Source organism: Neofelis nebulosa, chromosome 4 (assembly GCF_028018385.1).
Source record: "Neofelis nebulosa isolate mNeoNeb1 chromosome 4, mNeoNeb1.pri, whole genome shotgun sequence".
In the NCBI taxonomy this organism is placed as follows: Eukaryota; Metazoa; Chordata; class Mammalia; order Carnivora; family Felidae; genus Neofelis; species Neofelis nebulosa.
The window spans coordinates 152738859-152764334 of NC_080785.1; the positions used below are offsets into that span (position 1 = coordinate 152738859).

The 25476-nt window shown below is 39.1% G+C and overlaps 1 protein-coding gene across 20 annotated transcripts in view; it reads left to right on the top strand.

The window, feature by feature from the left end:
- MAP4 (microtubule associated protein 4) overlaps nt 1-25476 on the top strand; it is a 197564-nt gene that overhangs the window by 49259 nt on the left and 122829 nt on the right. For 19 of the 20 annotated variants that reach the window (XM_058727102.1, XM_058727110.1, XM_058727097.1 and 16 more), the window contains one exon: nt 17237-17478. In XM_058727102.1, the coding sequence (XP_058583085.1) occupies nt 17256-17478 (223 nt within the window). In that variant the 5' untranslated portion in view covers nt 17237-17255. Of the gene's footprint in view, nt 1-9362; nt 9461-17236; nt 17479-25476 lie in introns of those variants that run through there. The other variant, XM_058727100.1, reaches the window with a different exon arrangement.

Sequence of the window (25476 nt, forward strand, 5' to 3'; positions counted from 1 at the left end):
AAGCTTCTCTTACCTCATTATGCCTTATTTTTGAAGGATTAAAAATGCATCTATGGCAAAAATCTTCCAGTGCTGTACAAGAAATACAGTAGAATATTGAATATAGCCAACATCAGAGCCACCAAGTCATTGTCCACCCATGTCCAGTCTATCAACCCACTGGTAGAAGGGAGAACAGACAAACCTTATACTGTCTTTTAAAGGTCAGCACATGCAGACTTGCAGACCAATAGAGAAGCACATTCCAGTGAGGAGGCAAAGTTCTTTTTGCCTTCTGCCCACTTCAGGTTAAATTTGGAGAGTCAGCAAAAGCCTTTCAGTTGATTTCAACTGCTGTTTTACAGTAATCTCTGTTCACTCTCCCTCCCTTTTTCTTTCTGTGATACGTAATATACACTCTTTTGTACCTAAGTATAAAACATATCATTCCTCATGGATCCATTCTGTGTTAGTAGATCCTAGCTGTTCCTAGGAATTTTTAAGAAAATAACCACTGTAAATGTTATATGAAAAATATTTTCCAGTTTTTGCTAGTATGTAGAAATACAGTTGGGTTTTAATTTGCCTGGAGTTGAACAACCTCGCTAAATTCATTTACAAAATATAATAGTTTATTTCCTGTCTATATAGTTGTTTCCTACAAATAATGACAATGTTATTATTATTTTTTCTTCATAATCCTTATGCTCTTAATTTTTTTCTTTTCTTGTCTCATTGTACAATATTGATTAGCAGCAGCAATATTAGACGTTCTTATTTCTACCCCATCTCAAGAGAATGATGTTTGTGGCAGGTTTTGTTTTGTTTTTTGTTTGTTTTGTAAATACCTTTTGTCAGATACAGGATCCTCCCATCCTAATTTATTGAGTCTTTTTTTCCAGAGGCTTGATTCTATTGAGAGATGAGCTTTTAGTTTCCTTACTTAATCCGTTGATATACTGAATACGTTGATAGATATCTTCTAAGATTTTATTAGCCAACTGAGTTCAAGATATATTTTTTATACATTACTTGCTTTGATTTGCTAATATTTATTTTAGGATTTTTTTCATTTAAGTCGGGTCAGCAAATTATGGCTCACAGGTCAAATTCGGCCTACTGCCTGTTTTTGTATAATTTATGAGCTAAGAATGTTTGACACACTCATTCATATGTGTATCGTCTATGGAAACTTACACTCTATAATGGCAGTGTTGAGACCAGGAAGTTTTTACTTTGCACAGTAGTTTGGGACTGCAAAAAATGGCCGAGCAGGCTGAAACTGCAAAGCAAAGTTAATAATCAAAGGGGAAAATTATGATTGTGATCTTTAAAAAAATTTTAAAAGCTCTCTTGTCTTATATAAAACTTAGGGAAATGAAGAAATTGGAAAATTAATGTTTAGTACACTGTAATTCAAAACATTAAAAATGTTGAGAATCTAAATGTTTTTTTCTTTGTAAAAAACTTACCAAGAATAGTTTGAACAGTGTCGGGGCTTCTTCTTATCGTAATTTATGATATGGACCCAGATATCTATCTCTTCTGTGCCCCGTCCTACTCCTTTCTAGGTTTAGATCAGCTTCCAGCATTTGTCTTTTGTGCTTTCATTGCCACAGAGTATCTTCAAGAGTTCTTCTAATGTGAGATTTCTTGCCAGCGGCACTTCCTCTAAGGCCTTTTTATTTTTTTCAAGAAGCCATTATCCTCATTTATGGAGATGAGCTTACCTTCACTGAGTTCCTCTGGCAGCACGTCTTTTGAATGGTGGTAGTGTCAGCATTCCCACAGCGAGCTATTTTTTCTAGAACTACATTTACATTTGATGTAAATTTCACTTCCAGCGTTACTACTTTTTGATTCTTTGCTGCACATTTATTTTTGTTGACCAGTTCTCTCTTTCGGTTACTCATTTTCATAAAATACCACACGAATTTATCATTGGGAGATGAGGAGGTAGCACCACTGTTTATGCATGAACTGAATAACAGATGTTCAGCGACCAGTCACCAACAGACTTCGAAGAAGTGATGTGATAGGTCACTGATCTCCACACACACTTGTTATTTACGTAGCAATTTGTATACTGAGGAGCTAGCAGCAAATTTTGTGCTTTATGCAATTATTCACAGTTAATATACCATGGGAGCTGAAACTTGAACCATGTTGTTGGGGGACTGGTGTTGCTTAACTAAACCATGGTCACTGAAATTTGTGTGTATTAGAACTATGCAAAACCAGGACTGCCTGTATTTGTGATAGAGTATAGGTGCCACAAATTTTAAACAGTTTACTCTCTGGCTCTGTACAGAAAATGTTTGCTGACCCGATCTAAGTTCATAAGTTTATTTTTGTTTACAATTTCCCATTATTATATTCTTCTTGTCTGGGTTTGGTAGTAGATGTATATTATCAATAATCACATAATCAATAGCACATACATAAAACACACACTATTCCAGGAACTATTTTATATATTAACAGATACAGAAAGTAGATAATACTGTTAAACACCCAATTTACATTTGAGGAAACTGAAGCAAAAGGGTGAAGAAACTTGCTCAAGGCCACAAAGATACTAAGTGGTAGAACCCAACTTTGAACCTCTGGCAGTTTGGAATATGGGCCTCTAATCACTACAGATTACTTCTGTTAGCCTCATAAAATGATTTGGCGAGAATTCTTCTTCTTCTTCTTCTTTTGAAGGTTTATTTATTTATTTTTAATTTTTTTTAACATTTATTTATTTTTGAGACAGAGAGAGACAGAGCATGAACAGGGAGGGGCAGAGAGAGAGGGAGACACAGAATCCAAAGCAGGCTCCAGGCTCTGAGCTGTCAGCACAGAGCCCGACGCAGGGCTTGAACTCAAGGACCGCGAGATCATGACCTGAGCTGAAGTCGGACGCTTAACTGACTGAGCCACCCAGGTGCCCCAAAGGCTTATTTATTTTTGAGAGAGTGCAACAGGAAGGGGCAGAGAGAGGGGACAGAAGATCCGAAGCGGGGTTCTTCGCTGACAGCAGAGAGCCTGATGCCGAACTCAAACTCACAAACGTGAGATCATGACCTGAGCCGAAGTTGTATGTTCAAATGACTGAGCCACCCAGGCACCCTGAGAATTCTTCTATTTTCTAAAGTTTGTGTTCGAGTTATCTTCACCTTGAATACTCAGTAGAACTCCTATAAAATCTTTGGGGTGTGTGTGTGTGTGTGTGTGTGTGTGTGTGTGTGTGTGTTTGGGAGACTTAAAAATATTGTTTCAATTTCTTTAATTGATTTGGGACTATTTAGATTTTTAATTTATTATTGTATTTTGATTCAGTTATTGTATGCTCTTTCAGGAATTGTTTTTTTTTTTTTTTTTAAGTTTATTTTTTTTTAGTAATCTCTACACCCAACGTGAGGCTTTGAATTCACGACCCCAACATCAAGAGTCCCATGTTCTTCCAACTGAACGAGCCAGGTGCCCTAGAATGGTCTTTTTCATCTGATTTTCATATTTGTTGGCATAGTTGTTTAAAATCTCTTTTTTCCTCTGCTGCATTTGTAGCGTTACAATTTTTCCTTCCTAAAATTGTTCATTTATGCCTTCTCTGCTGTTTGGGTCAGTCTTACCAAAGGTTTGTTAACTTTGTTACTCCTCAGAGAGAACTTTTGCTTTATTGATCTTTTCTTTCTCTGTGCCTTATTCTCATTTAGGATTTTATTTCCTTCCTTTGGTTTTCTTCAAATTTATTTTTACCTAACTCTTAAGATGGATTTTAACTAATTTATTTATATCCTTCTTTTCTATTACAAGCACTTAAGGCTGGAGACTTCCTCAGATTCTCAAGTATAGTCCACAAACTTTGGAATGTAATATTTTTGTTATTATTCATTTCTGAGTATTTTTTCATGTCTATTATGATTTTAACTCATGGATATTTGTAGTGAGTTTTAAAATTTTCAAATTTTTGAAAAATTCAGGTTTTTATTTCTAACTTATTTATGATGTTTCTTAAATGTATATTGTACAATGATTTTTTAAAAGCTTTTTATTTAACATACAGTGTAATATTAGTTTCAGGTGTACTATATAGAGATTCAACACTTACATGCAACACCTGATGCTCATCATAAGTGCACTCCTTGCTCCCCATCACCTGTTTTCACCCATTCCCCCCCCCCCACTTTGGTAACCATCAGTTTGTTCTCTTACAATAATGATTTTTAAGATTTGAGATTCATTTTACGTCTTAGTATACATTTATTTTCTCTCTCTCTCTTTTTTTTTTTTTGAGAGAGAATACATGTGAGTGTGTGTGCGGGAGAAGGGTGGAGAGAGAGGGAGAGAATCTTAAGCTCAATGTGGAGCCCTACTTGGGGATCAGTCTCATGACCCTGAGATCATGACCTGAGCAGAAATCGAGAGTTGGATGCTTAACTGACCAAGTCACCCGGGAGCCCCTAGTACATATTTATTAAAAAAATGAACTGTTCCATGTGTGCTAGAAAAGTGTCTTCCCAGTGTACTCTCTAGTCCATTAGCTGAAACTTGTAGGTTGAGTTGTTCAGAGCTTGTATATACTTACTGATTTTTGTCTACATGATGTGTCAGTTACTGAAAGAAAGAGGTGTATTACAGTATCCCCCTGTGAAGGAGGACTCCTCTTTGTCTCCTCATTAAGGTTATTTTTATTTTTTGTTTTATTTTTATTGAAGTATAGTTGACGCACAGTGTCACATTAGTTTTGGCTGTACAACTTAGTTTCATGTCATACTGTGCTCACAAGTATAGTTACCCTCTGTCACCATACAGTGCTATTACAACATCATTGACTGTATTCCCTATGCTGTGTCTTTTATTCCTGTGACTTGTTCATTTCCTATCTGGAAGCCTGTATCACCCACTCCCATTCACCCATTTTACCTACCTCCATCCCACTTCCCTCTGGCAATCAACAGTTTGTTCTCTGTATTTATAGGTCTCTTTTCTGGTTTTTGTTTTGTTTTTTAGATTCCACATATAAGTGCAATCATATGGTATTTGTCTTTGTCTGACTTATTTCACTTAGCATAATACCCTCTAGGTACATCCATGTTGTTGCAAATGGCAAGAGCTCATCCTTTTTTATGGCTGAGTAATATTAAAGTGTGTGTGTGTGTGTGTGTGTGTGTGTGTGTGTGTATCACATCTTCTTTATCCATTTGTCTGTTGATGGACACTTGCATTGCTTCTCTGTCTTGGCTGTTGCAAATAATGCTACAGTAAACATAGGGTTGCATATACCTTTTTGAATTGGTATTTTTGTTTTCTTTGGGTGAAGTTTTATGTCTTTTATTTTATTTAAAAAATTTTTAAAAATATTTTTGAGACACACACACACACACACACACACACACACACACAGAGTGTTAGTGGGGGAGGGGCAGAGAGAGAGGGAGACACAGAATCCAAAGCAGGCTCCAGGCTCTAAGCTGTCAATGCAAAGCCCAGTGTAGGGCTCAAACCCACGAACCATGAGATCATCACCTGAGCTGAAGTTGGGCACTCAACTGACTGAGCCACCCAGGTACACCTGTTTTTTAAATAGCTATGTTGGTAGGTACATACAAGCTTAATATTTAATATTGGTAAATCTTAGTGAATTAAACTTGTCATTTAATTTCTACTAATGGCCTTTTGCTTAGAGTCTGTCTCTCACACACATACGGCCCAATCCCCAGCTGTTGTGAGTGTTAGCAAGGGCTATACCATATAGGAGCCACCTCCCCCAGAGATGCCTAGGAAGTTATGTCCCTCCTCTTCACATGGTTCTCAGCCAGTGACTGCCTGATGAAGGTTACAAAAACGTGGCTCCCTTACCTCATGGTGGGACTGACTGGTGCGATTGTGTTTCATAGCTTCCCAGTCAGGAGGCATAGGCTAGACTTCAGCTGAAACCAGAATTTTGCTTCCTTTCTCTCCCTTACAGGTTTCTCCTGAAGGCACTCCCTCAATATTAACTTGTATAAGAATCCCTGTCAGACTTTACTTCTAATAAACATAATCTAAAGCACCTACCTTCCCAACAACGGAGAACTTGATCTCTTTCTAGTGTTAAGTTTTACAAATTCTGTCTTTAATGTAGTAAGTGGATTGTTGATTAGTAGCTCTCAATTGTGGGTGCCCTTCAGAATCATCGCTTAAAAACTGAAATTGCCCAGCTCTGTTTCTGAATGATTCTGATTCAGTGGCATTTTACTTTTAACTCTGATCTTTACTTCCATTTCAGGTAAAATGCTAAAAGTTAATAATGGTTTGAAAGATTCCTTTGACTTTTCACCTTGCTTGTTCAGTTTTCACTTAAAATTGTTTTTACTTCTAGACTTTTTTTTTTAGTACCCCCCCCCATTTGAAAGCATTTATAAGGCACTTTTATGTTAAAGGCAAGGCATTTACTACCACTAAGGTCTTTCTACAAAATGCCTGCTGAGTATTCCTATAGTTTATGCCTTCTTCTTTCCTGCTCAGAAGAGCTGGCCAATGCACCCCAATTCTGATTCTGTGCCGAGGACCGACAATGGAAGAGCCAGGGGACTCCCTCCAGCTGGGCAGATGTCAGCCCTGGCAAGAGAAGGCTGTGTCATGATATGGAATAGAGCACATTCAGCAGGATGAATATACATTTGAGATGCTACCAGGTGTCACTTTATTGTATTAGATGCCCAGGATAAAAGGTGAAAAAGATGTTGTCCTTACCATCTAGGAACTCAGAGTCCACCATGCGTTTTATTTTTTTAAGTTCTGTTAAACCCATTTATTTTCCCTTTTTAAAAAATGAGCCCTCTGCCCAAGGTGGAACTTGAAATCACAACCCTGTGGTTGAGAGTTGTGTGCACTTCTGACTGAGCCAGCAGGGAACCCTTAGGAACTCAGCCCAGTGGGACTCTGGAGGAGACATACATTGTGTGTCTATAATAAATAATTATGGAATTATCAGCACAAATTCCCATTTCCTCTTAGTTCAGCCTTTGATTTTACTTCACTTTCACTGACATCTTAGATAATAAAATTTGGCATATTGTGGCTCTGAACTTAGGGGAGAAACTTCACTTGGCTTGATGGAGAGGTTTTTCTTAAATAGTTCTCAAAAGCTAAGAGCTGATCAAGTGTGAATACTTTCTGCTTTCACCCAATTTCCCCAAAACTAAGTAATCTTGAAATTACATGGTATATTTACTACTACTACACAGAGATGTGTGAGCTGATACTATGGAGATTTAACTTTTTAAAAATTAGAAAACTTTTAATATTTATACAATGATGTTAACATGATGGTGGTAGCTTATCTCTTCAGCAAAATGCTATTTGTTTCTGACATATTGCATCATGTTGTTGTGCTTTTCTAAAAGCAGAGGGCTATTTTTATTGCCCTGCCTAATAATGATAAGATGACCAGCATAGAGAGCTGGCTCGTATAGTTACTCCTTGTTGGCTTTCTTTCCATGATTGCAGACAACATGATTGCTCTGGCATAAGCTATGCTTGGAAAGTGGAAGAAATTAGGTGAATATTCTTAATTAATGATAAGCCTTCAACCTTGAGTATATTTATTCTTTTTTTCAGTTCTGAAGAGTTTTTGTAGTTTTAACACCTGACTTTTTTTTTTTTTTTTTTAATTTGAGAGAGAGAGAGAGAGAGAGAGAGAGAGAGAGAGAGAGAGCGCGCGCAGGGAGGGATAGGGAGCGGGGAGAGAGAATCCCAAGCATGCTCTGCACTGACAGCAGAGAGCCCAGTGCGGGGCTTGAACTCATGAACTGTGAGATCATGACCCGGGCGAAGTCAGAGGCTTAACTGACCGAACCACCCAGGAGCCTCAACACCTGAGTAATTTCAAATTATACATGCTTCTTATTAACTTCAATCATACCGTTTTAGGGGCACCTGGGTGGCTCATTCAGTTAAGCGGCTGACTTTTAGTTTTGGCTCAGGTCATGATCTCACAGTTCGTGAGTTCAAGCCCAGCGTCAGACTCTGTGCTCACTGTGCGGAGCCTGCTGCAGATCCTCTGTCTCCTTTCTGGCCCTCTCCCGCTAGTGCTCTTTCTCTCTCTCTCAAAAATTAATAAAAATATTTGAAATTTGTTAAAATATTAACTTAGATCATACCATTTTAGAATTCTGTTTAGCTAGCCCCTTTGTTTTGTTGTTTTTTGTTGTTTTGGCCCATCTTCTATGTAAAGTAATCTGCTAGGGGAGGGTATGTACATTGCTTAGACATGGTCCTTCCTCTTTGGGATCTAGCAATTATAGGAGCCACTAGTATATAAATGAACTGCAGTACAAATCAGACTGTACTGTTACAATAGAAGTACAGATGATGTGTTAGTTCTCAATGGCACTGGGAGAACAGATTTGAAAAAGAAACAGGAAAGGTGATAGTTGATGTGGACCTTGATTTCAAGACTTTGAAGTATGAAGAGCAAGATGAGCAAGGGTATTGGTGATAATGTCAATGATATGCCTATAAAAATGGCAGCTGGTCCCATGGGACTAAAATATAGGGAGACCCTACATGGAAAACTGCTGTCGGTTGTGGTAGGTCATAGGGCTGGGCCCTGTAGGATTATGTGACCTTGATGTTACACTAAGGAGTTTGGGGGCTTTTTTTTCTTAATAGGGACTGGGGTCCTTTTAAGTCAGCTGAGATTTTTTTTCCCCTGATGTTTAGGACTCTTCCTAATTTTGCTTTCATACTTTAAGAAGAAAAGGTACAGCAAAAAAAAAAAAAAAAAAAAAAAAAAAAAAAGGATCTTGAAGGATAGTGATGTCATTGTGTCAGATAAAAGCAGAAACCATAAAATTCCAATATTTTGTCCATTATATCATACGCTTCTTGTGCTTCTGGTGTTTGCTGACTCTCGCCTTAGTCTGATCCTCAGTCCAGCTTCATTTATAAGTGACTTGTTTTTTCTGGTTCTTTTTTTGTCAGTTGTTAAAATGAGGGAATTGGATCCTGGATTATTTGACCTGGTGTTTTTATAAAAGCCTTTAGAGGTCTTAAATGTTTAGAAATAATTTTTGGATAGGTGTAGGCAAACTCTGAATAGTTTTTGGTCTTAGACTGAGGAGGAATAAGTGGGATGGAGAGTAACATTTTAAAAAATACTATTTTTTTTCCCAAATTTGGAAGGATCAGGTATTGAGAATCATCCTAAGATTCACTTTTTTTGTTTTTAATCGAGATAAAACTGAAGAGTCACTCTGAAGGATGGTTATAGCAGAAATGTAAGTGCTGTGTCATTGTCGTCTTTTGCTTTGGCGCACATAACCAGACTTCAGCACACATCATGCTGTCTGTATCACATGGCTCACAGTGGGAGGTATCTAGTGTAGATTATTCTTCTTGGGGAAATAGGTTTAAATTCACTTGGACATAAATGTGGCAGACAGGTGCCTGTTTAGAGGTTCAAAATGCATTTGGTGAGGACTGAGCACAAGCTGCCTGGATAGTTCCCGTAAGTAAGCAAGCTGGGCTTTCAGCCTTGTGCTGCAAGGTTTTATGTATTTGAATATGTGTGTGCATATGTATGCAGTGTTTTTATATTTAGAGGTTAGGGCTCCCTAAAAAAGCAGTGGGAAAAGGAGGTCTTTGTTTTTTGGGACTGCATGGAAGTAAAATCCATGTGCTCTTTCATATAGGAATGTCACTGGGCAATAGCTTCTGCTATTCTAGTAATCAAGGGCTTTCTCCTGTCGCTAATCCTATGATGAACAGGACAAGTGGTGGTTCTGAACAGAACCCTGTGGAGGCTGCAAATACCATCAGTTCATAATAGTACAGCTGTTGTCCTTGAAGTGTTTAGGGAGGTACCTGGGGGTAGAAACTTAATATATTCAACAGGGGGGTTGGAGTTTATTGCTAGGATAGTCAGGTTGTGGCTGAGTTGTGTGTTGCCATTTGCCAGTCTGGATCTGGGGAGGAGCAGGAGAAATTCAGGTTAGCTTTGGGGATCCCATGTGTCTATGAGCTGTGTAAGATGGTAGCTGTTTCCCATACAGGTCGTTGGTTTTACTCTGAATGAAATACCATTTTGATTGAAAGTGTAAATCAAACTATTTTTCTAGTTAATTACAAGCAGAACACAGACATCAGACAAATAAGGTTCAGCTTGATATGTAATAGGCCTCTGAAAACTTCATTAAAACCAATCTGAGGAGTAAAGTCCCCATGTAGTAACTGAAAGCTTGCTAGACAAACTCAAAAAATCTCATGTTGAATATGAAATCTTTATGGTACATGCCATAGCCACTAGCCATGTCAGGTTATAAATGGTCTCTGGAACTGGCTGGGACACTGGGTTTCTTCCAAACCTGAGGAACAAGCATTGCATCTTAGTCACAGCACTCTCACTAATGTCCTGGGATAGCAGCTTAGTTTTGGCCTCAGAATTCTCTGTCATTTAAATCAGTCTTGCCAAAAAAATTAAAAAAAGTATAGAAGAAAATATTAGTCCACATGTCTTTTTAGTTGTATGTCTTGTCCATAATTCACCCCTCTACCGCCACTCCCCCCCAAAACTGACAATATCAATCATGGAGAAAATTTAAGTGAGCATTATGAGCGGTCTTCTGCCTTCAAGAGCTATTATTATTATTATTATTATTATTATTTTTAATTTAATGTTTATTTTTGAGAGAGGGAGAGAGACAGAAACATGAGCAGTGGAGGGGCAGAGAGAGAGGGAGACACAGAATCCAAAGCAGGCTCCAGGCTCTGAGCTGTCAGCACAGAGCCCAACAGGGGGCTTGAACTCATGAACTGCAAGATCATGACCTGAGCTGAAGTCAGATGCTTAACTGACTGAGCCACCAAGGCACCCCAAGAATTATTATTAAATGTTCATTTATTAAGTTGGTTATTTGGAACTCAGAAGCATTTCCTTTAGATAAACAATGTTAGGGGCGCCTGGCTGGAGCATATGACTTTTGATTCATTCAGTTGGTGGAGCATATGACTTTAATCTCGAGATTGTGAGTTCAAGCCCCAAGTTGGGTGTAGAGATTAAAAGGTAGGGGCGCCTGGGTGGCTCAGTCGGTTAAGCGTCTGACTTCGACTCAGGCCATGATCTCGCAGTTTGTGAGTTTGAGCCCCACGTCGGGCTCTGTGCTGACAGCTCAGAGCCTGGAGCCTGCTTTGGATTCTGTGTCTCCCCCTCTCTCTGCCCCTCCCCTACTCATGCTCTCTCTCCATCTCTTGATAATAAATAAAAAAACATTAAAAAATGTTTTAAAAAAAGGTAAACAATGTTATAAATGATAATCTTGTTTCCCAACTAGTCCAGGTGACTGAAGAAAGTTTCTTCCTTTCTTCTAAAACTGACAGGAGGTAATATTTTGATGTCAAGCTTGCCTTTGACATCATATTACCTCTCTTTCTTTTACCTCCTAGGGCCTTGGGGCCCACATACCCTTTCCCTACTTTGATACCTTATACAGACCTATTTTGTTCCCTGAAATATTCTGTGTTGCTAAATTATTATTCTCCTTTTTCACACTGAAACCAAAAACTCACTTTCCATGGAATTGATCTCTGGGATTAAGAGGAAATTACTTCAGGGGCTCCTGGGTGGTTCAGTCAGGTAAGTATCCAACTCTTAGTTTTGACTCAGGTCGTGATCTCATGGTTTGTGAGTTCAAGCCCCATGTGGATCTCTGCAGCTGGCAGTGCAGAGCCTCCTTGGGATTCTCTCTCCCTCTTTCTCTGCTCCTCCTCTGCTTGTGCTGTCTCTGTCTCTATCAAAATAAGTAAGTAAACTTAAAAAAAAAAATAGGAGGGGTGCCTGGGTGGCTCAGTCTAAGCATCTGACATCGGCTGAGGTCATGATCTCGCCGTTTGTGAGTTCGAGCCCGCGTCAGGCTCAGACCCTGGAGCCTGCTTCAGATTATGTGTCTCCTTCTCTCTCTGACCTTCCCTTGCCCTCTCTCTCTCTCTCTCTCTCTCTCTCTCTCTCTCTCTCTCTCTCTCAAGAATAAATAAACATTAAAAAAAATTAAAAAAAAGAGGAAAGCTACTTCATAAGAACCAAATTTACACTATTCACACTAAGGTGGAATTATAGACCTTCTGGGGTGCGTGTTCCCTTACCCTTTTGAAATTGTGAAATAGGATTCTACACTTTTTAAAAAGAGAATGCTGACTACTGCAAAAGAATCTTGGTACAGATTTGGCTAATGTGACAGAATGAAGTGAAATTATGACAGTGGTTGTGAAAAGTGTTTCAGTATGTTGGTGGGAATTAGGCTTCTGTTCTTTTTCATGAGTTTTCTTCCTCCACTTTACCTCCCAAGCAGCACCTTTGGGAGACAGGGTATGTCTGGAGTGGGGAGGGGGTGGGGGACACAGGAGGACAAAGGCAGTAACAGACCATTTGCAAACTGGATTGCTAATTTCTCATCAGACAGAATGAGCACAGGTCTGGAGTGACTAACTATAGGTAAGACTGACCTGACATTTTCAAGAGGAATTTTGAGAGCTTAAAAAGTTGGCCATACTTCTGTGTATTTAAGTTAGATATGAACACTAATCTGTATAGACCTAGAATATATTTCAGTTTAGGAGCTAACTCCAGAATTTGTAATCTAAAGTAAACCATACAAGGGGCACCTGGGTGGCTCAGTCAGTTAAGCGTCTGACTCTGGATTTTGGCTTAGGTCATGATCTCATAGTTAATGGGTTCAAGCCCTGTGTCCGGCTCTGTGCTGTGTCAGCACGGAGCCTGCTTGGAATTCTCTCTCTCTGTCTCTCTACCCCTCCCCCAACTTGTACATGCTCTCTCTCTCTCTTTCAAAATAAATAAATTAAAAAAAAAAAACCCATGTAACAGAAGCGGGTGCTTTGTGACCTCATCATATCTTCTTATATACTTTTTATGAGCACATAGCTATTAATAGTAAGAGTGTAGTCAAGAGACCAAAATTCTTTTCTTTGCTTCATCATCTTGTCATGTCATTTCTTCTTATCTTTGTTCACCTATTTCCAAAACTCTTCTCACTTCAGTTTCACTTCAGGCATGTAGTCAGAATGAAAGATCAGATGTCCAAAGCACTATGCTTGAAAACTGTGTGTTGTCTTGGTGCCTGGTTAAATAATATGGGGCTTATTTTCTGGCTGAGTTGTGTAAGTCTCCTTTGATGTTAGCCAGAACTGGGTGGAGTTTCTTAAGCTCCAGTCAGATTTGCTCAAGCAGGGCCCTATGCAGTGATGAGTTTGTTTTTAGTCTCTTCCTTTGCCAAAAAACTTTTGCCTTTTAATAAACCTGAACCCAGTTATAATTGGGAGTACTTGGTATATAAAAGTCACACATGCACATTGAGGGTCTATATGCAATTTGTTTGTTTATTTCTAACTTAAGTGATGAATCTAAATTATTAGCACCTTGGGGCGCCTAGGTAGCCCAGTCGGTTAAGTGTCCGACTTTGGCTCAGGTCATGATCTTGCAGACTGTGGGTTCGAGCCCCGCATCAGGCTTTGTGCCGACAGCTCAGAGCCTGGAGCCTGCTTCGGATTCTGTGTCTCCCTCTCTCTCCACCCCTCCCCCCACCCATGCTCTGTCTGTCTGTCTGTGTCTCTCTCTCTCTAAAATAAACATTAAAAAAAAATAAAAAGATTTTAAATTATTAACAGCTTCTGGAATAATCAACCTCAGGAATCATTTAACATACCACTCTCATTTTACAGATTAGGGAACTCAGCCCTGTAAGGTGACTCACGGAAAGCTATAGATTAAACTAGTGCTTCCGTGAAGCTTAGAAACTTCTGTATCCAGCTTTCTTTTCTTGCCTCCTAGTAACAAATCCTTTTAAATTCAAACTTTGTACAAATAGGAAAGGAATAGTATAAATATTCAAGGAGAGATAATTTCTTTTAAGTACATAGTTCTCATTCACAAGAGTACATTTTTGGAACTTCCTCAGTATCCATATTTGAGAATAACATTGTGTCATATCCTTTTGTCCATAAATTACATAACTAACCATTTTAAGGCATAACTGAGTATTAAGTGACCTTAAATGATTCTGTAAGTGTGGGATGAAGTTCTTTCATGAATTCATTAAAATCAATTCTGGAATACTTGTAGAACCAGTTTAGCAAACCTGTAGAACACTTACAGAATTTATTATACTTGTATATTTTTTAGAATAGAATAACGATAAAATTGGGCAGTCTCTTTAATTTAATGAACACTGGGCTTTCTGGATAAAACCAGTACTTTCACTTCCAACACAACACCGGTATTGCCTTTACAGGATCATTTTCCATAAGTAGGGGTGTGTGTGTGTGTGTGTGTGTGTGTTTAAATCACACTTCTATTTATATGTAGTGACAAGAAAGGAATAGCTAAACTGTGTTGAGATACAGATGCTTGGGTGGTTGGCTAGATACACTCAGAGCCACATGACCTTCTGCTTTCCAGCTGTCTCATTTTCTGTCAGTTTTACCTTCTTAGGCTGAATTTAAGCTGCTCTTCGTATTCCATGAACCGCATGTCAGCCCAGGTAGTAGTTTGGGAGGTTGAGGGTGGGGGTGAATAGGGGAACATTACAGTGGATAAAGAGCTGCCCTTTGAGAATATGCACTCAGATAAATGACATTTAAAAGATACTGTTGATTTTGTCTCTATTTTTACCTGTGTCCTGAGTTAGGAAGTTTGGATTATATGAAAAAGGTATCATATGTGTATATTATGGAAACAAATAAAGCTATTGTTAAGGATGATACAGATGTCCTTTCAAGTGCTGTTTGACCATGAAACTGTTTAATTACAGACATCCTTTATTATTTTTGGTTCATAATAGGTTTCAAATGCTAACTGGTAATAATAGTCATCATAGAAAAGGGAAAAACATTTACTTTTTATGGAATTTATTGATATTAAATTTGTCAGGCTTTTTAAAAGTTCTTTAATGAGTCATTTTTCTGCATTTTTCCTGGTGGCATCTGGAGTGACAATAATACTTTATATGTAAAGTAGCTGGGTGGCATAGAGAGTAGGACTGCCCATCCATGTTCCTGTGTTGTAAATGGGTCATATGGGCGCTACTCCCTACTGATGACTATGATAGGAACTTGTGTGTAGAACACAAAGATGAAGATAGAATGACTGTACTTTTGGTGGGTATTTCTTTTTCCTTAGTAAATTTAGTTGGAGAGAGGAAGACAGTGGAGGACAGACAGTTTTAAAAGAGAGTCTTTAACAGTGGCTTAAATCGGGGTGCCTGGGTGGCTCAGTCAGTTAAGTGTCCAACTTCGGCTCAGGTCATGATCTCACAGTTTGTGAGTTTGAGCCCCGCATCAGGCTTTGTCCTGACAGCTCAGCGCCTGGAGCCTGCTTTGGATTCTGTAACTCCCTCTCTCTCTGCCTCTACCCCGCTCACTGTCTGTCTTTCTCTTGTCTCTCAAAAATGAATAAAAGGGGGAAAAAAAGTGGCTTAAATCATAGTAAAATTTGGCCTTTTAAAATTTGGGTTGAGGAAAGACTATATATATATATATATATGTGTATTAGTTGAGATTCTTTGGTTGCAAGCGATAGACTGACTAAATTAGATGAAAAAAAAATTGGAAGGTTGCTCACTCAGACTTAAGAAAGAAGACAACCAGGGCAACTGAACAGCTGCCACTTGGTGAATCTTCCATCCAGGATGTAGTCATGAAACATTCCTTTTACAACCATCCTCTGCCTGGTCATGTGCCCAACACCACTAGGGTGGCCATTGGTGTATATGGGGGAAGATAAGGAAGAATAGATTTCTGGGCAGACAGAAGCAATAGCTATTATTTCTATTTGATTTACCTTTACCTGGTCACAAAAGCTCATATGTTCATTTATCTTCATCAGTCTCTTGGAGAGTCTGTTAAGTTAGACTTTTTTTTTTTTTTTTAACGTTTTTATTTATTTTTGAGACAGGGAGAGACAGAGCATGAACAGGGGAGGGTCAGAGAGAGGGAGACACAGAATCTGAAACAGGCTCCAGGCTCTGAGCTGTCAGCACAGAGCCCGACGCGGGGCTCGAATTCACAGACCACGAGATCATGACCTGAGCCGAAGTCGGCTGCTTAACCAACTGAGCCACCCAGGCGCCCCAAGTTAGACTTTTTTAAAAAAATGTTTATTTATTTTTGAGAGAGAGAGAAAGAAAGAAAACAGAGTTGGGGGGAGGGCAGAGAGAGAAGGAGACACAGAATCCAAAGCAGGCTCCAGGCTCCGATATGTCAGCACAGAGCCTGACATGGGGCTTGAATTGACGTGGGGCTTGAATTCACAAACCGTGAGATCATGACCTGAGCTGAAGTCCAACACTTAACCAATTGAGCCACCCAGGCACCCCAAAGTTAGACTTTTTGAAGGACAGATAGTACCCTGCACATTTTTTTTTTAAATTTCCCACTGTGCTGTGTATATACTAAGAACTCCATTTATTTGCAGGCCCTTTGGCACTTTTACTACACCATTTGTATTTTTTCAGCTCTTCACCTAACAATTTTGCCTTTAGTAGATTATACTTCTTAACGTCAGGTTACGTTTAAAAATTGAGAGCCTGATGTTCTGTAAAGGTGGTGATGTACATGGCCACAAAGAGGGACTGCGCCCCTAACTAATCAGGGAACAGGTCTGTATTTTTATGCCAGCAGGGCTAGGCATGGTTTTGGTGGATGGAGCTAGCTACAAGAGATTCATGAAGAAACAGTATTTAACCTCAACAAGATAGGGCCCATACTCACAGTCTTTAGTCAGGAGAGGTGACTTCTTTTGCCTGATAGTAATGTAACCTTTTTTCATGGGAATATAATGTAATCTGACCTCCTTTGGTATATTCATTTAAGAATTATTCTGGGACATGATTTGGAAATGAAGATATATAGAATAATTAAAAAGTTTATGAGACTTGAAATCAAAAGACCTGATTTGAACTTTGGATACATTGGTGGGTTTTTTTTGTTTGTTTGTTTGTTTTTTTACACTTTATTTTTTCTTATTAATGAAAAGGACAAAATGGCGCTTGGCTCTGTTTACCTCCCAGTGATGTGAAAAGAGGGTGTTTACTTTGAGTAAGACTGTTGGTTAACTGAGCTTTAATTTTCTAATCTGTCAAATGAGGGAGTCTCTTTTAGCTCTAACATTTTGGATTTTAATTCTTTTTTTGTTTAGAACAACTGAGAAGAGTTTCTAGGGATGTTTTTTCCTTTGCACAGTGCTCATCTGATGAAACCTTTTTCCCTCCTTTACCAGGCAGTTGCAGTGGTGCAGAATGGCTGACCTCAGTCTTGCAGATGCATTAACAGACCCACCTCCAGAAATTGAGGAAGAGATAAAACGGGACTTCATTGCCACACTGGAGGCAGAGGCCTTTGATGATGTTGTGGGAGAAACTGTTGGAAAAACAGACTATATTCCTCTACTGGATGTTGATGAGAAAACCGGCAATTCGGAGTCGAAGAAGAAACCATGCTCAGATGCTAGCCAGGTTGAAGGTAAGTAATTAAACCAAGCTGCTGAGAAAGCAGATTAGGGATGACGCTGTAGGTCATAATTTTAGAAACCTTGAGGAAACTGAGCTGACTTTTTTAGTATAGGCTAGTCACTTTTCTCCTTATCTAAATTTCTTTCATTAGAAACCAAAGACGTAGGTTCGTTACCTTTTAGTTGAGTGTGTGTTCATGAGACTGTAGATTACTCTTTTTTTCATTTAAAAAAAAAAAAATTTTTTTTAACGTTTATTTTATTTTTGAGACAGGGAGAGACAGCATGAACAGGGGAGGGTCAGAGAGAGAGGGAGACACAGAATCCGAAACAGGCTCCAGGCTCTGAGCTGTCAGCACAGAGCCCGACGTGGGGCTCGACCTCGCAGACCACGAGATCATGACCTGAGCCGAAGTCAGATGCTTAACCGACTGAGCCACCCAGGCGCCCCGACTGTAGATTACTCTTAACCCAAAGGTTTCTTCTGTAAGGTCTCAGCTACTGTATAATCTGCCTACTTTCCTGAATTAAACGGTCTGCTGTGCCTTGACTTTGAAAGTAGCTTTGTAAAAAGTCAGATAAACAAAATTCTGTATTTACATCAAGATTAAATTTAGAATGGAATCAAATACCACTTGTCTTTGGGTGTAATGCCAGGTAAGGATTAAACCATGGATTAAATCTTTTAAAAAGAGGTTTACTGCTTTTATATATTGCTGGATCAGATTTGCTACTATCTGGTTGAGATTTTTTGTTTGTTTGTTTGTTTGTTTGTTTTGAGAGAGAGAGGCAGGGAGAGGGAGAATCCCAAGCAGGCTTCGTGTTGTTAGCATGGAACCTGACGTGTGGCTTGATCTCATGAACTGAACTGTGAGATCATGACATGAGCCCAAATCAAGGGTCGCACGTTTAACCCAACTGAGCCCCCCAGGTACCCTTTGGTTGAGGAGTTTTGCATTTTTGTTCATGTGGGATATTGGTCTGTAGTTTTTTTGTGATGCCTTTTTCTGATTTTAGAATTGAGGTCATTCTAGCATCATAAAATGAGTTGGGAAATGTTCCCTCCTGTTTTCTAGAGTAGTTCATGTAGAATTGATGTTTTTGTCTTTAATGTTGGATAGACTTAGTGAAGCCATCTGGACCTGGAGTTTTCTGGGTCAGGTTTTTTTTTTTTTTTTTTTTTAATTAGGAATTCAATTTCTTTAAGAGATCTAGAACTGTTCAGGTTATCTCTTTCTTCTCAAGCCAGCTTTGGTAGGTTGTATCTTTCAGGGAATTGGTACATTTCCTCTAAGTTGTCAGATTGATGGAGATAGAATTGTACTATTACCTGATTCTCCTAAATTTCGGTAGGATCTGTTGTCATACCCCTTCTTTCATTCATTATATTGGTAATTGTGTCCCCTCTCTCTCTCTTTTTTTTTAATTGAGTCTGGATAGAGGTTTATCAATTACTAATGTTTTTAAAGATGTAGCTTTTGGGGCGCCTGGGTGGCGCAGTCGGTTAAGCGTCCGACTTCAGCCAGGTCACGATCTCGCGGTCCGTGAGTTCGAGCCCCGCGTCGGGCTCTGGGCTGATGGCTCGGAGCCTGGAGCCTGCTTCCGATTCTGTGTCTCCCTCTCTCTCTGCCCCTCCCCTGTTCATGCTCTGTCTCTCTCTGTCCCAAAAATAAATAAAAAACGTTGAAAAAAAAAATTTAAAAAAAAAAAAATAAAGATGTAGCTTTTGGTGTTGTAGATTTTTTTTTTCTATTTTCAATTTCTGCTCATATCTCTAATATTTCCTTCCTTTTGCTTACTTTGAGTTGATTTGCTCATTTCCTGTTTTTTTTTTTTTAATTTTTTTTTAAATGTTTTATTTATTTTTGAGAGAGAGACAGCAATGAGCAGGGGAGGGTCAGAGAGAGGGAGACACAGAATCTGAAGCAGGCTCCAGGCTCCGAGGTGTTAGCACAGAGCCTGACGTGGGGCTCGAACTCATGGACTGTGAGATCATGGCCTGAGCTGAAGTCGGACGGACGCTTAACCGACTGAGCCACCCAGGTGCCCCTCATTTTCTGTTTTTTTAAGGTGGCAGCTTAGATCATTAATTTTAAACATTTCTTTTCATATTGACACAAAATATTATATTTAAGGCGTACAACATAATGATTTACTATTTGTGTATATTGTGAGATAACTACCACAATACGTCTAATTAACATTCATCACCATACATAGTTAACAATTTTTTTTCCTTGTGATGAGAACTTTTAAGATCCACTCTCATAGGAATGTTCAAGTATACAGTACAGTATTATTAACTGTAGTTATTACCATGCTGTACATTATGTTCCCAGGACTTTCTTATTTTGTAACTAGAAGTTTGTACCTTTTATCTACCTTCACCCATTTTGCTCACCTCCACCTCCACCTCTGGCAACCACTTAAAATAAGCTTTTTAATGTTACAAATTTCCCTCTAATCATGGTTTTATATGTGCCCCATAGATTTTGGTGTGTTATTTAAGTTTATTTATTTTTGAGAGAGAGAGAGAGAGCGAGAGAGAGAGAGAGAGAGCGAGAGCGCGCAGGACAGGGGCAGGGAGAGAGAGGGAGACACAGAATCCAAAGCAGGCTCCAAGCTCAGAGCTGTCAGTGCAGAGCCCGACACGGGGCTTGAACTCACTTAACCATGAGATCATGACTTGAGTCGAAGTCAGATGCTTAACCAACTGAACCATCCAGGTGCCTCTGGTGTGTTCTGTTTTTAATTTTTATTCATTTCAGAATATTTTCAGGGTACCTGCCTGGCGCAGTCATTTGAGTGTCCAACTCTTGATATCTGCTCACGTCATGATCCCAGGGTCATGGGATCAAGCCCTGCATCGGACTCTGCTCTGTGCTGAGCATGGAGCCTGGTTGAGGTTCTCTCCCTCTGCTCCTCTTCCCTGTGTTCTCTCTCTCTCTCTCTCTTTTTTTTTTTTAATTTTTTTAATTTATTTTTTAAAAATTTTATTTAAATTTGTTAGTAACATACAGTGTAGTATCGGTTTCAGGAGTAGAAACCCTGTGATTCATCACTTAATATATAACACCCAGTGCTCATCCCAACAAGTGCCCTCCTTAATGCCCATCACACATTTAGCCCATCCCCCCACCCACCTCCCCTCCAGCAGCAACCCTCAGTTTGTTCTCTGTATGTAAGCATCTCTCATGGTTTACCAGTCTCTGTTTTTATCTTATTTTTCCTTCCCTTTCCCTATGTTCATCTGTTTTGTTTAATTCCACATATGAGTAAAATCATATATTTGTCTTTCTCTGACTAGTGAATACACTCTAGTTCTATCCACTTTGTTGCAAATGGCAAGATTTCATTCTTTTTGATTAGCATATCTATCTATCTATCTATCTATCTATCTATCTATCTATCTATCTATCATCTATCTATCTTTCAATCTATGGATCTCCACTCAGCACTCAGTGGACATTTGGACTTTTTCCATAATTTGGCTATTGTTGATAGCACTGCAGTAAAATTGGGGTGCATGTGCCTATTCAAATCAGAATTTTTTAAAAGTTTATTTATTTTTGAGTGAGAGCATGAGTGAGGGAGGGGCAGAGAGAGAGGGAGACAGAAAATCCCAAGCGGGCTCCATACTGCCAGCACAGAAGTCAATGCGGGGCTGGAACCCACAAACTGAGATCATGACCTGAGCTTAAATCAAATTAAAGACGTTTAACCAACTGAGCCACCCAGGTGCCCCCAAATCAAATTTTTGTATCGTTTTGATAAATACCTAGTAGTGCAATTGCTGAGTTGTAGGGTAATTCTATTTTTTAATTTTTTGAGGAACCTCCCTACTGTTTTCCAGAGTGACTGCACCAGTTTGCATATCCACCAGCAGTGCAGAAGGGTTCCCCTTTCTCCGGATCCTTGCCAACATCTGTTGTTGTCTGAGTTGTTAATTTTAGACATTCTGACAGGTGTGAGGTGGTATCTCATTGTGGTTTTGATTTGTATTCTCTGATGAGTGATATTGAGCATTTTTTCTTTTCTTTTTTTGTTTTTTTTACTATTAAAAATTTTTTTTTAATGTTTATTTTATTAAAAAAATTTTTTTAAATGTTTATTTATGTTTGAGACAGAGAGACAGAGCACGAACGGGGGAGGGTCAGAGAGAGAGGGAGACACAGAATCTGAAACAGGCTTCAGGCTCTGAGCTGTCAGCACAGAGCCCGATGCAGGGCTTGAACTCACGGACCGCGAGATCATGACCTGAGCTGAAGTCGGACGTTTAACCGACTGAGCCACCCAGGTGTCCCAATGTTTATTTATTTTAGAGAGAGACAGAGTGGGAGCAGGGGAGGGGCAGAGAGACAGAGGGAGACACAGAATCCAAAGCAGGCTTCAGGCTCTGAGCTGTCGGTACAGAGCCCAATGTGGGGCTTGAATCCATGAATTGTGAGATCATGACCTGAGCCGAAGTTGGACGATTAACCGACTGAGCCACCTAGGCGCCCCTCTTGAGCACTTTTTCGTGTGTCTGTTAGCCTTGTCTTCTTTGGAAAGGTGTCTGTCTATACATGTCTTCTGCCCATTTCTTCACTGGATTATTTGGGTTTTTTGGGTGTTAGGTTTGGTAAATTCTTTATAGATTTTGGATATTAACCCGCTATCCAGTATGTCATTTGCAAGTATCTTCTCCTGTTCTGTTGGTTGCCTTTTAGTTTTGTTGATTATTTCCTTCTTTGCACATAAGATTTTTATCTTGATGAGGTTCCAATAGTTGATTTTTCTTTTTATTTCCCTTGCCTCTGGAGACATGTCAAGTAAGAAGTTGCTGTGGCTGAGGTTAAAGAGGTTGCTTGCTTTTTTCTCCTCTAGGATTTTGATGGTTCCCTGTCTCACATTTAGGTCTTTCATCTATTTTGAATTTGTTTTTGTGTATGGTGTAAGAAAGTGGTCCAGTTTCATTCTTAACACTTGTCACTGTCCAGTTTTCCCATCACCATTTGCTGAAGAGACTGTCTTTTTTCCATTGGTTACTCTTTCCTGGTTTGTCAAAGATTAGTTGGCCATACATTTGTGGGTCCATTTGTGGGTTCTCTATTCTGTTTCAGTGATCTAAGTGTCTGTGTTTGTGCCAGTACCATACTGTCTTGATGATTACAGCTTTGTAATACAGCTTGAAGTCTGGAATTGTGATGCTTCCAGCTTTGGTTTTCTTTTTCAACATTACTTTGGCTATTCGGGGTCTTTTCTGGTTCCATACAAATTTTAGGATTGTTTGTTTTAGCTCTGTGAAGAATGCGGTTATTATTTTGGTAGAGATTGCATTGAGTATGTAGATTGCTTTGGGTAGTATAGACGTTTTAATAGTATTTTTGTTCTTCCAATCCATGAGCATGGAATGTTTTTCCATTTCTTTGTGTCTTTAATTTCTTTCATAAGCTTTGTATAGTTTTCAGCATACAGATCTTTTATCTCTTTGGTTAGATTTATCCTAGGAATCTTAAGGGTTTTGGGGCAATTGTAAATGGGGTCTATTCCTTGATTTCTTTTTCTGCTGCTTCATTATTGATATATAGAAATGCAACTGATTTCTATGTTGATTTTATAACTTCGACTTTGCTGAATTCACATATCATTTTTTTGGTGGAGTCTTTCAGGTTTCCCATGTAGTGCCATGTTATCTGTGAAGAGTGGAAGTTTGACTTCTTTGCCAATTTGGATGCTTTTTATTTCTTTTTGTTGTCTGATTTCTGAGGCCAGGACTTGCAATACTATGTTGAAGAGCAGTGGTGAGAGTGGACATCCCTGTCATGTTCTTGACCTTAGGGGGAAAGCTCTCAGTTTTTCCCCATTGAAGATGATATTAGCTGTGGGCCTTTCCTATATATGGTCTTTATAGGATGTTGAGGTATGTTCCTTCTGTCTCTACTTTCTTGAGGGTTTTTATCAAGAAAGGATGCTGTACTTTGTCAAATACTTTTTCTGTATTTATCGAAAGGATCATACAGTTCTAATCCTTTCTTTTATTAACGTGGTATATCACATTGATTTGCAAATAGATAAAATCTCTCTCTCTCTCTTAAAAAAAAAATTTCTGGGGCTCCTGGGTGGCTTAGTCAGTTAAGTGTCCGACTTCGGCTCAGGTCATGATATCACAGTTTGTGAGTTTGAGCCCTGCGTCGGGCTCTGTGCTGACAGCTCAGAGCCTGGAGTATGCTTTGGGTTTTGTGTCTTCCTCTTTCTGTCCCTCCCCCACTGGCACTGTCTCTCAAAAAATGAATAAATGTTAAGAAAATAAAAATAAAAATTTCTAATTTCCCTTGTGGATTCCATTTGAGCCATGGGTTATTTAGAAATATGTTAATTTCTCAATGTTTGGAGATTTTCCTGATATCTCACAATAATTGATTTTTAGTTTAATTCTGTTGTGGTCAGAAGACATCCTTTGAGGGGCGCCTGGGTGGCTCAGTCGGTTAAGCGTCCGACTTCGGCTCAGGTCACGATCTCGCGGTATATGAGTTCGAGCCCCGCGTCGGGCTTTGTGCTGACTGCTCAGAGCCTGGAGTCTGTTTCAGATTCTGTGTCTCCCTCTCTCTCTGACCCTCCCCCGTTCATGCTCTGTCTCTCTTTGTCTCAAAAATAAATGTTTAAAAAAAAAAAAAAAAAAAGAAGACATCCTTTGAAATTTCAGTTCATTTCAGTTTGTCATGGTTTGTTTTATGGTCCAGAATACGACCTGTCATGGTCAGTGTTCTGTGAGCACTTGAAATAATATGATGCTGTTACTATGTGGAGTACTCTTTTTATGCCAATTAAGTCTAGTTGGTTGATAGGGTTGTTTAGGTTTTCTGTATCTTTACTGACTTTATATATACTTGTAATGATCTCTGAGAGGGAGAGATGTTGAGGTCTCCACAGAGTTTTATGGATTTTTTTCTTTTTCCCTTCTATTCTGCCAGTTTTTATCTCATGTATTTTGAAGATCTGTTGTCATGTGCACATACAGTGTAGTTGACATACAGGGTTATATTTGTTTCAAATGTACAGTATAGTGATTCAGCACTTCCATATATCCTTTGACTTTCAGAGCATTCTTTATTAATATTTAATAAAAATGGGTTTCTTGTAGATGGAATATAGATGGATTTTGCTTTTCTAGCTGGTCTGAAGATCTCTGTCTTTTCATTGGTATTTTAGACTATATTTAATGTTATTACTGGTATGGTTGGATTTAAATCTGTCATTTTGATAGTTGCTTTCTATTTCTTCTATCTGTTCTTTATTCTGTTTTTCTATCTGCTTTTGGATTAATTGAATGTTTTTTATGATTGTGATTATAATTTCTTTTAATGTTTTTATTTATTTTTGAGACAGAGAGAGACAGCATGAGCAGGGGAGGGGCAGAGAGAGAGGGAGACACAGAATCTGAAGCAGGCTCCAGGCTCTGAGCTGTCAGCACAGAGCCTGACGTGGGGCTCGAACTCACGGACTGTGAGATCATGACCTGAGCCGAAGTCGGACGCTTAACCGACTAAGCCACCCCGGCTCCCCATGATTATGTTTTTAACTTCAATATTGGCTTATTATGTATATTTCTTTCATTTTTGACATACTGTTTACAGTGTATATCTTCAACTTCTTCTAATTTGCCTTCCAGTAATATTGAACCATTTCATATATAGAGTAAAATTCCATGCAAAACAGTAAATGTCCAATTCCTCTTTCATTTTTTTCTTTTACTGTCATATACCTAATTTTACATATGTTAATAACGTACTTTGTTACTCTTTTTGCTGTAGATTGTCAGTTATTTTTTAGATTAAAAATATGGGAGGGGTGCCTGGGTGGCTCAGTTGGTTGAGTGTCCGACTTCGGCTCTGGTCACAATCTCACAGTCTGTGAGTTTGAGCCCCGCCTCGGGCTCTGTGCTGACAGCTCAGAGCCTGGATCCAGCTTCAGATTCTGTGTCTCCCTCTCTCTCTGCCCCTCCCCTGCTCATGCTCTGTGTCTCTTTG